The 13,552-nt window shown below is 40.5% G+C and overlaps 1 protein-coding gene across 3 annotated transcripts in view; it reads left to right on the top strand.

The window, feature by feature from the left end:
• The window catches only part of ATP2A2 (ATPase sarcoplasmic/endoplasmic reticulum Ca2+ transporting 2), a 102,366-nt gene that overhangs the window by 83,233 nt on the left and 5,581 nt on the right, over window positions 1–13,552 (top strand). For 2 of the 3 annotated variants that reach the window (XM_075898597.2, XM_075898596.2), the window contains exons 16-20: window positions 1,901–2,103; window positions 3,245–3,330; window positions 3,730–3,863; window positions 5,909–6,026; window positions 10,796–10,916. In XM_075898597.2, the coding sequence (XP_075754712.1) occupies window positions 1,901–2,103; window positions 3,245–3,330; window positions 3,730–3,863; window positions 5,909–6,026; window positions 10,796–10,916 (662 nt within the window). Of the gene's footprint in view, window positions 1–1,900; window positions 2,104–3,244; window positions 3,331–3,729; window positions 3,864–5,908; window positions 6,027–10,795; window positions 12,456–13,552 lie in introns of those variants that run through there. The other variant, XM_075898595.2, reaches the window with a different exon arrangement.

The raw sequence follows: 13,552 nt of genomic DNA, 5'->3' as shown, positions 1-13,552 counted from the left end.
TGGACTGCGTTTGAGATGGAAGTAAGAGACAGACACTTACCCTGGAAGAATTGGATGAGGCTTTCTTTAAACAGCTAGTAAAATCATCCAAAGCACAGGACTTGGCGGTTTATCCGTACTTCACCTACCTAGATAACTGTTGGAAAAATAACACTTCATTTCAGAAGGTGGAGAAAGCTATTGGGGCGGAAGACTGTTACAGATGGATTTTGACAAATAGTGACTGGTTGAGAATTTGAGTGAAAGACATCTTGGGTGAAAGTGATCATAAAATGATAGCTTGTGCTTCTAAGGAATGGTAGGAAAGACAATAGCAAAATAAAGAAAATGGATTTCAAGAAGGCAGACTTTAGCAATCTTGGGGAGTTAGTGGGTAAGATCCTATGGGAAGTAAGTCTAAAGGAAAACAATTGAAGACAGTTTGCAGTTTTTCAGAGAAACATTATTAAAGGTACAAGAGCAAACAATTCCACTGTAGGAAAATAGGAAGTATAACAAGAAATCCCCCTGGCTTAACCAGGAGCTCTTGAAAGATTTAAAAATAAGAGTCCTACAAAAGTAGAAATGGGGCCAAATTACAAAAGATGACCATAAACAAACTAGAAGACTTACCTGGTGTTGCTCAGGTCCTGCAGTGCAGGATGTGTGTGGGGTTTTTTTTTTTTCCAGGAGTCAGGGTTGGGCGTAAGTAGGAGCTGAGCGTGAAGGGTGGGTGCAGGTATCAGCACAGGAAGTGGGTGCAGGACATAATGCGGGGGGGGGGGGGCGCTCAAGATTGGGAGGAGCGGAGGGGCTCTGGGGAAAGGGTGGGGGGTGGCCAGCAGCTTCTCCCTAGGGTCTATAAAAAGGGAAATAAGGACAATCCAGGAACTACAGACCAGGCAGCTTAACTTCTTCTGTATCCAGAAATATAGTGGAACAAATAATTAAACAATTTGCAGACATCTAGAAGATAAGGTGATAAGTAAAGCATGCATTTGTCAAGAACAAATCATGTCAAATCAACTTGATAGCTTTGTTTGACATGGGACTATTCCCCCTCCTGGATGGGGGAAGCAGTAGACATGGTATAGCTTTACTTTACTAAAGCTTTTGATACTGTCCTCATAACTAAATTAGGGAAATGCAGTCTAGATGAAGCCACTATAAGATGGGTGGAAAACTATTCCCAGAGGGGTTTGCAAGTGGGGTTGCATGTCGAGCAGTTCTGATCTTCATCAGTGATTTAGATAATGGTTTAGAAGAAAGTACACTTACAAAGTTTTTGGATGGGGAGGCTTAGGTTAGACATTGGAAAAAACTTTGTCAAGGTGGTTAAGCACTGCAATGAATTGCCTAGGGAGATTATGGAACCACCATCATTAGACATTAAGAGATGTAGGTCTAATCTGCTGTCAGATCTTCTAGATAATACTTAGTCATGCCATGACTGCAGGGGACTGGACTAGATGACTTCTCAAGGACCTTTCCAGTTCTGTTTCAAAGAAACAATGATTTTTTCCCAAATTCTAATTTTGAGATTATAGTGTTCACTAATATAGGTCCTTAATGCTTCATTCTGGCAAGACTCCTATAAAAGACACATGGGAAGTCTTACAAAGGAGTGACTCCTTTCTCAAGACTACAGAGTGAGTTGATGGCAGAGGAATAAAGCCCAGATCTCTTACATCCCGTTTCTGTACCTACTTCAGAACTTTAAATGTTGTTGTTGTAATTGCTGGCTATAAATTGGCCTGTACATTTAGCTCCCAATATTAAATAGATGTTGCAACGAGACTTAGCATAAATTTCCCTTGCCAGTTAAGGCACAGTTATTTAACTACTAATCTATTATTAGTTTATTTATAATGTGTTTGATTTAACATGGCCCTGGGCAATTTTGTACTTGTTCTTTTTGTAGTATCTTCTTGACTGCTGCTCTGGGTTTTCCTGAAGCGTTAATACCTGTCCAGCTGTTATGGGTAAATCTTGTAACTGATGGTCTCCCTGCTACTGCTCTGGGCTTCAATCCTCCTGATTTAGACATCATGGATAAACCACCGCGTAATCCTAAAGAGCCTCTGATCAGTGGGTGGCTCTTCTTCCGTTACCTCACTATTGGATGTGAGTATCACTCCTTTTATTTGTAACTATTTATTCATGTAGAATGACTTAAAGAAACTTGATTTAGAAGTCACTGATGGTCTTCAGTTATGTTTAAGGGCCTTGAAGGCTAGCAGTGTTCTGCTGAACTGGCACACTCCTTTTAATCTTGGTTCAAGACAGTCACTTTTTATCATTGCATCTAATAGCTGTACCAATATTTTCAGTACACCTCCTGTAATCATAGTGCTCTCATCAACCCCAAGTCTACACTATGGGGGAAGATCAAATTAAGATACACGTAGCTGGAGTTGACACACCTTAATTTGGGTTTCCACGCAGTCTCCACAGCAGAAGGTTGGTGGGAGAAAATGTTCCCATTAACTTCCCTTACTCCTCAGCAGGAGCAGAAGTGCCAGCACTAACAAGTGCACCCTCTGAATTCAGTTTAGTGGGTCTTAAATAAGCCCACTAAATCTAACTCTGGAAGATCGATTGCGTTGGTATCACTCTTTCAAGTAGTGAAGATATGGCCTAAGTCTTGGCAGTATCAGGCCTAAGTCTTACCAGCAATGCATGGGTGTGCTCCTTACCACTGTTATTTCAGTGGTTATTGCTGTTTCTAACTTAAACCTTTTATAATATAAAGTTTGAGAAATTCAGGATACCTGTTGATGAATCCAAATCTGTCTGGAGCAGGTGGCTATCCACCTGCTAAATAGAACCTTCTTTTAATCAGCAAATGATAAAGGTTTTGACTCAGTCCGTCAAAATTTTAACAAAACTGTTCTGCAGCACATTCACATTTGCACTTTGTCTCTTCAGAACAGTTAGATTACTCATATTTGTATTAGAAAGTGAGAAGTTAGGATGTATTGTCTGCTAAACAGATTCATGTGTTTATTGATCCCTTTCCAGAGCCATATAACCATGGTTTAATTCTGTGTATGCCCCAAATTATAACAAACACACGAGATCTATACAGTTGGACAGATACCAATTATGGTGACTTGGCAATTTAAAAGCAGATCCTCTCTACAGGAAATGGGCACAGGTTACATTATATGTGTGCGCCCAACTGGTGGTAAAGGAAGTTTAACAAAACTGTCATATATACTATTCATGATATAGAAAAATAAAATTGTATCTTTTTTTCTTTAAGGCTATGTTGGAGCTGCGACAGTGGGTGCTGCTGCTTGGTGGTTCATTGCTGCTGATGGTGGCCCAAGAGTTACCTATTACCAGCTGGTATTCCATTTAATTTACTTTAGAAAGCCTGCAAAAATATATAAACTCCTACCAAGTGTAATATAATATGTTGCTACTTACTTTATGCTCTACATTTTCATTTCAAAGAACAGCTGTAGAACAACCATTTTTACTTGCATTAAATCTGCTTATTCAGATTTAATAGAATACCAAAGACTTTCTTTAAACTGTTTTTGAAGGACCATTTTTCTATACATATCAAATTATAACGTGAATTGTTGAAATCTGAGATTAAGTAGTCAAAAGTAACTCTTCCTGATGTTGGCCTCTCTAGACACAAGCTTTTATCATAATGCTGGACTAAGATTTACTTCAATTTTTTTTGTAAATAAATAATCATCATTGAAATAATGAGGTGCATGCTTTATTCTGTTGTAGAGTCACTTCCTGCAGTGCAATGAGGACAACCCAGACTTCACAGATGTAGACTGTGTAGTCTTTGAGTCGCCATATCCAATGACAATGGCACTTTCTGTTCTGGTCACCATAGAGATGTGTAATGCTCTCAACAGGTTAGTGTGTCTGAAGTAAAAAGCTAAAAGAATGAAGTTGTCCTTTCTGAATGCATTTTCAGTTCAAGTAATAAATAATGCAACGGTGAATTCAGTTTTTATATAGAAGGCCAAAGGGTTGTTTTTCCTAGATAACATTTAAGATCTCATGCTATAAACAAGGAGACATCACTTTAAATCCTTCAGTTTACTCTTGGGACTTTGTTATTAGACTGCTAGGATATTTTCCACTGTGTAAGCCTCATCAATCAGATTATCCCTCATACTTCTGCTTTAAAGTGATATCAAGGAGGCCTAAAATAAGACTGTTAAATAAATGGAAAATAGTTTTTCCTGCCCTAAGGGAGATACCTCAGCTAATTAATATTAAATTATAAATGGAAATCTAAATAGCACAATATGCCAAGGGTATTTGAAGAAATATAGATTGGAGGTCAGTTACGTTTTTTTAAAAACTTGAAAATTAAGGCATGGTGCATTAGCTCTACATTTAAAATACTCTACATCTGAGATCTTACATAGACTGAACCTTACATAGATTGAACCTGCACTAAAAACTGATTTAAGATGTACACTAATTTATTATTTTAAATGTGGTTTAATACTCAAAGCAGAATAACTGGATTTGCTCTTTGAAGTATATTAGTGTATTGCTATTATACACCATTAGTCTAATAAACTGTTCTAAGAAGAGTTTAGTAGCACTGCATAACATCTTTTTAATGAAACTAGTTGCTGTATTAAATAAAAACAGACTTTCAGACTCCAAACAAGAGTTACTAAGTGTCAGCAGCCCCCTAACTGTCTTGTTATTAAATACTCTTTCCTTGTAAGGCATAGGATATAGAGTGGTACGGTGCCTAAAATGTCTTGGGGTATGTCTAATCTGACAAGTTTTGTCAATAAAACTTATGTTGACAACCAAAAGTTGACACAGCAAAAATCTCTGATGGTCTCACACTTGCTCTATTTGTATAAAATTATGCCCATACTAGGGACGTAATAGGGTATCTGATTAAACAGTTAACCAATAAGCAAATGCTTATTGGTTAACTCTAAATGCAGAGTTGCATGTAGCTGGTAAAGTATTTTGGGAGCCAGCACACAGGCTGGCTCAGATCCTGCTCCCCCTTGGTCCAGCAGCTACCCTAGCTTTGGCTCCCAAAATACTTAAAATGTAGAGCCACAGCAGGGCTAGCTGCTGGGCCCTGGCATGAGCCAGGAATGATCCAGCTTGCCTGCCTACCTGATGTATGCCACAGTGCCTTAATGTGACAGTGCCGTATTGTGGGAAGGTAGAGCTGATTCCTGCACATCTTGTGATTTCCCCCTCATTTCTCCCACAGCCCTATTGCTGCCAGGAGCTGCATCATGAGGAGCTCTGGTAGCCCTGTGCTGAGGAATGTCAAAGCAGCACTGCAGCCTGTCCTCTCCCTGCAACTGCAGTTGCCTGCTGCTATGTTCCTAGAGCCTGGAAGAACAGCATTCCAATGATTTGCTCTTTGTCCCCCAAAAGGAGCAGCTCACTCAGCTACCACATGCTTCCTTCCCTTTCCCCAGCTTTGAAAGGGGAATGAGGCATGCCTGCAGGGCAGCAGAGATCAAAGCTATCCAAGCAGACATTGTGGGATACTGGAAGAAGCCAGCTCTGTCAAGAAAACAAACAGCAGAGTCTCTTATTGTCTCTCTTTTAGGGGTGGAAAGTCTATTTGTTGTGGAAAATGGGCACTCACTCTCCCATCCCCTGACACCTCCTCTCCCTGGGCAAAAGTCCCATTGCAGTGTGTTTGCTTTCACTGTTTTGTCTCCAAAAGGCAGGTTTCAACATCAAAAATTTGTAGTGTAAACAAAGCATTACTGAATATCCTTTTGTGATGTTTTAAGTATGCATTCCAGCTCATCTGAAGAAGTGGGTTTTGCCCACAAAAGCTCTTGATCCTATATATATTTTCATTAAAGATGCCAGAGACTACTCGTTTTTACAGTATAGACTAATACGGCTACCCCTTTTGAGACTTTTTATGTTTGCATTGTTTTTGTTACAGTTTATCTGAAAACCAGTCCTTACTAAGGATGCCTCCCTGGGAGAATATCTGGCTGCTGGGTTCTATTTGTTTGTCCATGTCGCTCCATTTTCTTATCCTTTATGTAGAACCACTGCCGGTAAGTAAAACATGTCTTATATAGCTTGCACCCGTTAACAAGAGTGGCAAAACTATTGGCCTGTAAAAATGTCTTAAGTTTCAAAGAAGAAAAAACAGACTTCTATTTATTTTGTGAGTGTGTGTAAGTACAATAACTCCTTGCTTAATATTGTAGCTGTGTTCCTGAAAAGTGCAACTTTAGGCAAAATGTTGTTAAGCGAATCCAATTTCCTCATAACAATTAATGTAAATAGGATAGATTTTAGGGAATTTTGCCAGACAAAACACATTATAGACATACAGTATACATTTAAAATACTGTACTCACCAGTGAAGACCGTGACTTTGGGTATGTCTAGACTACGTGCCCCTGGCAACAGAGGCATGTAGAATAGACTACCCGGCATAGGAAAATGAAGCAGCGATTTAAATAATCACCGCTTCATTTAAATTTAAATGGCTGCCGCGCTGAGCCGATCAGCTGTTTGTCGGCTCAGCGCGGTAGTCTGGACGCTCCGCGATCGACATCAAAGGCATTTGTCGACCTCCCAGATATGCCTCCTGGGATAAGGTTTACCTGGAAGGTGGAGAAATGCCTTTGATGTCGACCACGGAGCGTCCAGACTACCGCATTGAGCTGACAAACAGCTGATCGGCTCAGCGCGGCAGCCATTTAAATTTAAACGAAGCGGTGATTATTTAAATCACCGCTTCATTTTCCTATGCCGAGTAGCCTAATCTACATGCCTCTGTCGCCAGAGGCATGTAGTTTAGAAGTGCCCTTTTGCTTGAGGTAAGGGCATAACAGAGTCAGGGCATGGGGGCTTACCTTGTTGAGTCTACCCAGTTCTTCTGACGGAGAGTGGGGTCAGAGGGGCTTGCTTACTCCCTGGCTGGAATGCTGGGCATGCAGGCAGGAGCCAAATAACCTTATAACACAGAGTAAACAATAAGGCTACGTCTACACTGGCCCCTTTTCCAGAAGGGGCATGTAAATTTCACCAGTCGTCGTAGGGAAATCCGCGGGGGATTTAAATATCCCCCGCGGCATTTAAATAAAAATGTCCGCCGCTTTTTTCCGGCTTTTAAAAAAGCCGGAAAAGAGCGTCTACACTGGCCCCGATCCTCCGGAAAAAGTGCCCTTATAAGACCCTCCGGAAAAGGGCACTTTTTCCGGAGGATCGGGGCCAGTGTAGACGCTCTTTTCCGGCTTTTTTAAAAGCCGGAAAAAAGCGGCGGACATTTTTATTTAAATGCCGCGGGGGATATTTAAATCCCCCGCGGATTTCCCTACGACGACTGGTGAAATTTACATGCCCCTTCTGGAAAAGGGGCCAGTGTAGACGAGCCCTAATTGTTGATGGGATGGTAGCACTTCAATATTTTGGTAAGTAGTCAAGGGTTATGCTTTTTCTAGGGAGGAAGTGTAGGTTCTGGGATAGAGATTGTATGAAGAATCATAGAATACTAGGACTGGAAGGGACCTCGAGAGGTTATCGAGTCCAGTCCCCTGCCCTCATGGCAGGACCAAATACTGTCTAGACCATCCCTGATAGACATTTATCTAACCTACTCTTAAATATCTCCACAGATGGAGATTCCACAACCTCCCTGGGCAATTTATTCCAGTGTTTGACTACCCTGACAGGAACTTTTTCCTAATGTCCAACCTAAACTTCCCTTGCTGCAGTTTAAGCCCATTGCTTCTTGTTCTATCTCCAGGGGCCAAGATGGGGATAGAACAAGTTTTCTCCCTCCTCCTTATGACACCCTTTTAGATATCTGAGAACTGCTATCATGTCCCCTCTCAATCTTCTCTTTTCTAAACTAAACAAACCTATTTCCTTCAGCCTTCCCTCATAGGTCATATTCTCTACCTTTAATCCTTCTCGTTGCTCTTCTCTGGACCCTCTCCACTTTCTTCACATCTTTCTTGAAATGCGGTGCCCAGAACTGAACACAATACTCCAATTGAGGCCTAACCAGTGCAGAGTAGAGCGGAAGAATGACTTCTCGTGTCTTGCTCACAACACACCTGTTAATGCATCCCAGAATCATGTTTGCTTTCTTTGCAACGGCATCACACTGCTGACTCATATTCAGCTTGTGGTCCACTATAACCCCTAGATCCCTTTCTGCCGTACTCCTTCCCAGACAGTCGCTTCCCATTCTGTATGTATGAAACTGATTGTTCCTTCCTAAGTGGAGCACTTTGCATTTGTCTTTATTAAACTTCATCCTATTTACCTCAGACCATTTCTCCAATTTGTCCCGGTCATTTTGAATTATGATCCTATCCTGCTGATTAGTGTCAACCCCTCCCAGCTTGGTATCATCTGCAAACTTAATAAGCGTACTTTTTATACCAATATCTAAATTGTTGATGAAGATATTGAACAGAGCCGGTCCCAAAACAGACCCCTGCAGAACCTCACTTGTTATGCCTTTCCAGCAGGATTGTGAACCATTAATAACTACTCTCTGAATGTGGTTATCCAGCCAGTTATGCACCCACCTTATAAGTAGCCCCATCTAAGTTGTATTTACCTACTTTATTGATAAGAATATCATGCGAGACCATATCAAATGCCTTACTAAAGTCTAGGTATATCACATCCACCGCTTCTCCCTTATCCACAAGTTTCGTTATCCTATCAAAGAAAGCTATCAGATTGGTTTGACATGATTTGTCCTTTACAAATCCATGCTGGCTGTTCCCTATCATCTTGCCACTTTCCAAATGTTTACAGATGATTTCCTTAATTACTTGCTCCATTATCTTCCCTGGCACAGAAGTTAAACTAACTGGTCTGTAGTTTCCTGGGTTGTTCTTATTTCCCTTTTTATAAATGGGCATTATATTTGCCCTTTTCCAGTCTTCTGGAATCTCTCCTGTCTCCCATGATTTTCCAAAGATGATAGCTAGAGGCTCAGATACCTCCTCTATCAGCTCCTTGAGTATTCTAGGATGCATTTCATCAGGCCCTGGTTATTTGCAGGCATCTAACTTGTCTAGGTGATTTTTAAATTGTTCTTTTTTTATTTTACCTTCTAAAACTAGCCCCTTCCCACTAGCATTCACTATGTTAGGCGTTCCTTCAGACTTCTCGGTGAAGACCAAAACACAGTCATTGAGCATCTCTGCCATTTCCAAGTTTCCTGTTACTGTTTCTCCCTCCTCACTGACCAGTGGGCCTACCCTCTCCTTGGTCGTCGTCTTGCTTCTAATGTATTTATAAAAAGTCTTCTTGTTTCACTTTATTCTGGTAGCTAGTTTGAGCTCATTCTGTGCCTTTGCCTTTCTAATCTTGCCCCTGCATTCCTGTGCTGTTTGCCTATATTCATCCTTTGTAATTTGTCCTACTTTCCATTTTTTATATGACTCCTTTTTTATTTTTAGATCATGCAAGGTCCCATGGTTAAGCCAAGGCGGTCTTTTGCCATATTTTCTATCTTTCCGACACATCGGAATAGCTTGCTTTTGGGTCCTTAACAATGTCCCTTTGAAAAACTGCCAACTCTCCTCAGCTGTTTTTCCTCTGAGTCTTGATTCCCATGGGACCTTACCTATCAGCTCTCTGACCTTACCAAAATCCGCCTTCTTGAAATCCATTGTCTCTATTTTGCTGTTCTCCCTTATACCCTTCCGTAGAATTGTGAACTCGATGATTTCATGATCACTTTCACCCAAGCTGCCTTCCACTTTCAGATTCTCAACTAGTTCCTCCCTATTTGTTAGGATCAAATCCAGAACAGTTCCCCCCCCCTGTAGCTTTTTCAACCTTCTGAAATAAAAAGTTGTCTCCAATGCAGTCCAAGAACTTATTGGATAGTCTGTGCCCCGCAGTGTTATTTTCCCAACATATATCTGGATAGTTGAAGTCCCCCAACACCACCAAATCTTGGGCTTTGGACGATTTTGTTAGTTGTTTAAAAAAAGCCTCATCCACTTCTTCCACCTGGGTAGGTGGCCTGTAGTAGACTCCTAGCATGACATCACCTTTGTTTTAATCCCTTTTAGCCTAACCCAGAGACTCTCAACACTTCCGTCTATGTCCATCTCCACCTCACACCAAGTGTGTTCATTTTTAATGTATAAGGCAACACCTCCTCCCTTTTTCCCCTGTCTATCCTTCCTGAGCAAGCTGTACCCTTCCATACAAATATTCCAATCGTGTGTATTATCCCACCAAGTTTCTGTGATGCCAACGTCATAATTGTACTTCCAGTTCTTCCTGCTTATTTCCCATACTTCTCACATTTGTATATAGGCATCTAAGATCCCGATTTGACCTTGCCTCCCATTTTTGCCCTGATCCTCCTTTCTCTCTGCCATTGTAGCCCACGCTCCCTCCCATTTCCGACCCATCTCCCAGGTCTCCATGTTCTCCATTTACCTGTGGGCTTTGCTCACCTGTCCCCGTCGAATCTAGTTTAAAGCCCTCCTCACTAGGTTAGCCATTCTGTGTCCAAATAGTCTTCCCCCTCCTCGAAAGGTGGACGCCATCCCTGCTTAGCAGTCCTTCCTGGAATAGCATCCCATGGTTGAGGAAGCCAAAGCCTTCCTGGCTCCAAGAAGAGAGCTTGGAACTATGGTGCACTAAAGGGTGTGGGTTCAGAGAGTTTGAGTGAATGAGAGGATTGTGACTTGGGGCAGAGAATTGGGGTGTAGGATCCAGGAGGAGGTTTGGGTGCTGGAGAGGATTCTGGCCTGGGAGAAAAGAGTAGGAGGAGCAGAGTCTGAAGAATTGCTGTAAAAGGATCTAATGTTTGGCTTCTTTTCCACAGCTAATCTTCCAAATCACACCTCTGAATGTGACACAGTGGTTGATGGTGTTGAAAATCTCACTACCTGTAATTCTGCTGGATGAGACTCTTAAGTTTGCGGCCCGTAACTACCTGGAACCTGGTAAAGATTGTGTGAAGCCTGCCACCAAACCATGTTCTTTATCAGCATGCACCGAGGGGATTTCCTGGCCATTTGTACTTATTACTATGCCCTTGCTTATCTGGCTTTATAGTACAGACACTAACTTTAGTGATATGTTCTGGTCTTGACTGACATAGTGACAATTTTACATAAAGATGTTTAACTTAAATCAATTTTTTATTGTTTAAAGCAACTGTCGATTTCTGCTGAATTTTCACATGAACATATTTGCCGGTGATGGAGGTTTCATACTCTAGATTTTGTGTTTTTTGCTTTTTCTGACTCCAGTGGGGGGCAATATTTTTCCTCTTTTATACACAACTGAAGTGTCCATTGACATGTACAGAGAACTAACACTATTTTATGCAAATATTTTTTTGTAGATGAAAAGCATGTACAGTGTTCTGTTGAATAGTCTATTCATCCTTGTTAAAAAAAAAAAAAAATTTTTTTTTTTTTTTTTTTTTTTGAGCCAGCGGACACTATCAAAATAAATTGGCAGCAGATTTTAGGGAATGAATGTGTTTTCTAAAACTAAAAGCATGTAACTGTCTCTTTGCATGATGATCTGAATTTAAGTTGATGTCAGTTTATTTTTTATTCATAAGCCGATTTTTCTGCACTAGGCAGAGTGTACTGCTACCTCAGTCAGTATTTTTTTTTGTTTGCCCCTTCCTGTGCCCCCTCATCTTGAATTCCTGACTGTCTTGTTTACACCAGTCTTTGTAAGAGGTAGAGTATGCCTATTAATGCTTGTGCAGAAACCACAATTCCAGGTGGAACCTGCTGGGTTCTTCTACCATCCCTTCAACACACGTAGGTTTTTTTTTTTTTAAGGTTATTTATTTAAATGTCTAATGTATTTTATTATAACAAACCTTGTTTTGCCAGTTTTTCCCACTTTACATGGGGGAGGGGGCACTACTTCAGTCTAGCTTAAACTTTTAAATGGGCAAAGAAAATTGTCTTTTTAACTCTAAAGATGGCTTAAGTTCCGTTTTTTAATACCTTATTTACGTGTGTCAGATGTTTTTTCAGTCTCTTAGATCAGGGCTTTTGTAATGTGACCTGGAAAAATAACTTGCACTGCATAGTTAGAAATTGGATTTCTTACACGTTTAGTTAGGGCACTAATGATCAGTTACACATTTTGAGTTACTCTGCTGGCCTTGTTTTAGCCTGACTTAGAAGTAACAAGCTCGTGTGTGTGTTTTGTAAAATCTGTAAATAGCACATGACCAAATGAACATATTGTATAGAACTATTTTTATTTTAATGTGGCACTAACCACCTTCATTATATTATGATTAATGTTAGAGCATGTTTTCAAATTCAGTCCTGTATCAACAATGTGTAAGTCATTAACAGTCCTAACTGTGGTGTTTTTCTCCAATGCCTTCCAACATTCATCGACTAAAGTGAGTATTTCTCTTCCATTTCACCGTCTCAGTGGTGACTTGCTGTAAAATGGCATATACTGTATACCTGTCAACGAATAAATAGTAATTTCCTTCATTCCATGCTGTGTCTTGTCGGATTCTGCTGTGCTGTATTATCATCACTTTAGACCATGCATCCTATAGTACGAGGCCCAAATTACTGAAGCAAATTGCTTTGGATTCAGGATCACAGTACTACTTGGGGCCAGTAGCTTCAATGCATCAAGAAATTAGAACTCTTGCCTAATTTTACACTGCTGTTGGGTTAAGTCAACAGTAAACTTTTTCAAATTTATTGATAGCTGCTGTCTGAATTTGATGACCAAGCATTACATTGATGCTTGTGATCAAATATTTTTGTTCTGAAAGACCTATACCCACTATAGAAAATGCAGGATGCTGCTTCCAAGCAGATGATGTCCATTCTAGTTATATGCTCAGGTACCTAGAGTGCTCACACTGCAACAGTTCCTTTGATAGAACAATCCATTGATTGTTTCCATTGAATGGAAATGCTTTCTTTTGTATAAAGTTTATATGAAAAGAGAAAAAGAAACATTCCTGTTCACCTCACCCAGATTAGTACAGAGCCTTTTAGAGCCACACGAGGGCCCAGTGGATTCATAAAATTGAGGGAGAGGAGTGTTGGTTTCAAATTGAATTTAACAGCAGCAGGGGCCACTTCTTTCAATTTAGTTTGAAGATAACTGATGGATACATCAAGGCACCAAAGAACACTGCTAAAGCTCTGAGCTATTACAGATGGACATGGATCATGTAGGTTCTATACTTTCACCTGGCTTCAGATATAGAAGCTTAAATTCTCAAAATACAATACATATGTAATAAAACCTCTCTGAAATCTTAGTATGAATCCCCACTATTTGTTGTCTCTCCTATTTGCAGACCAAGGACTTGTCTACACAGTGTGGCAATATACCACCGGGGGTATAAATTCCAGAGCACTATGTACTGTTATGCTCAACTACTGCTGTAGACTTTGATACCTTCTAAAAAGTTCCTAGTGCACAATAAAGCCCCATTTGAAATCTTACTCTTTAACATTCACTAGGAATGTCCTAGAGTGTGTCAGTAGCATTTGGACAGGACAGTTAGACTGCAGCACTATAGCTCACTCTATATTTTACCACCTTCTAATGTGCACTGATATGCCCT

The sequence above is a fragment of the Pelodiscus sinensis genome, chromosome Z (assembly GCF_052426305.1).
Source record: "Pelodiscus sinensis isolate ZL-2025 chromosome Z, ASM5242630v1, whole genome shotgun sequence".
NCBI classification, from domain to species: domain Eukaryota; kingdom Metazoa; phylum Chordata; order Testudines; family Trionychidae; genus Pelodiscus; species Pelodiscus sinensis.
This window is presented reverse-complemented; position numbering and strand designations above follow the sequence as displayed.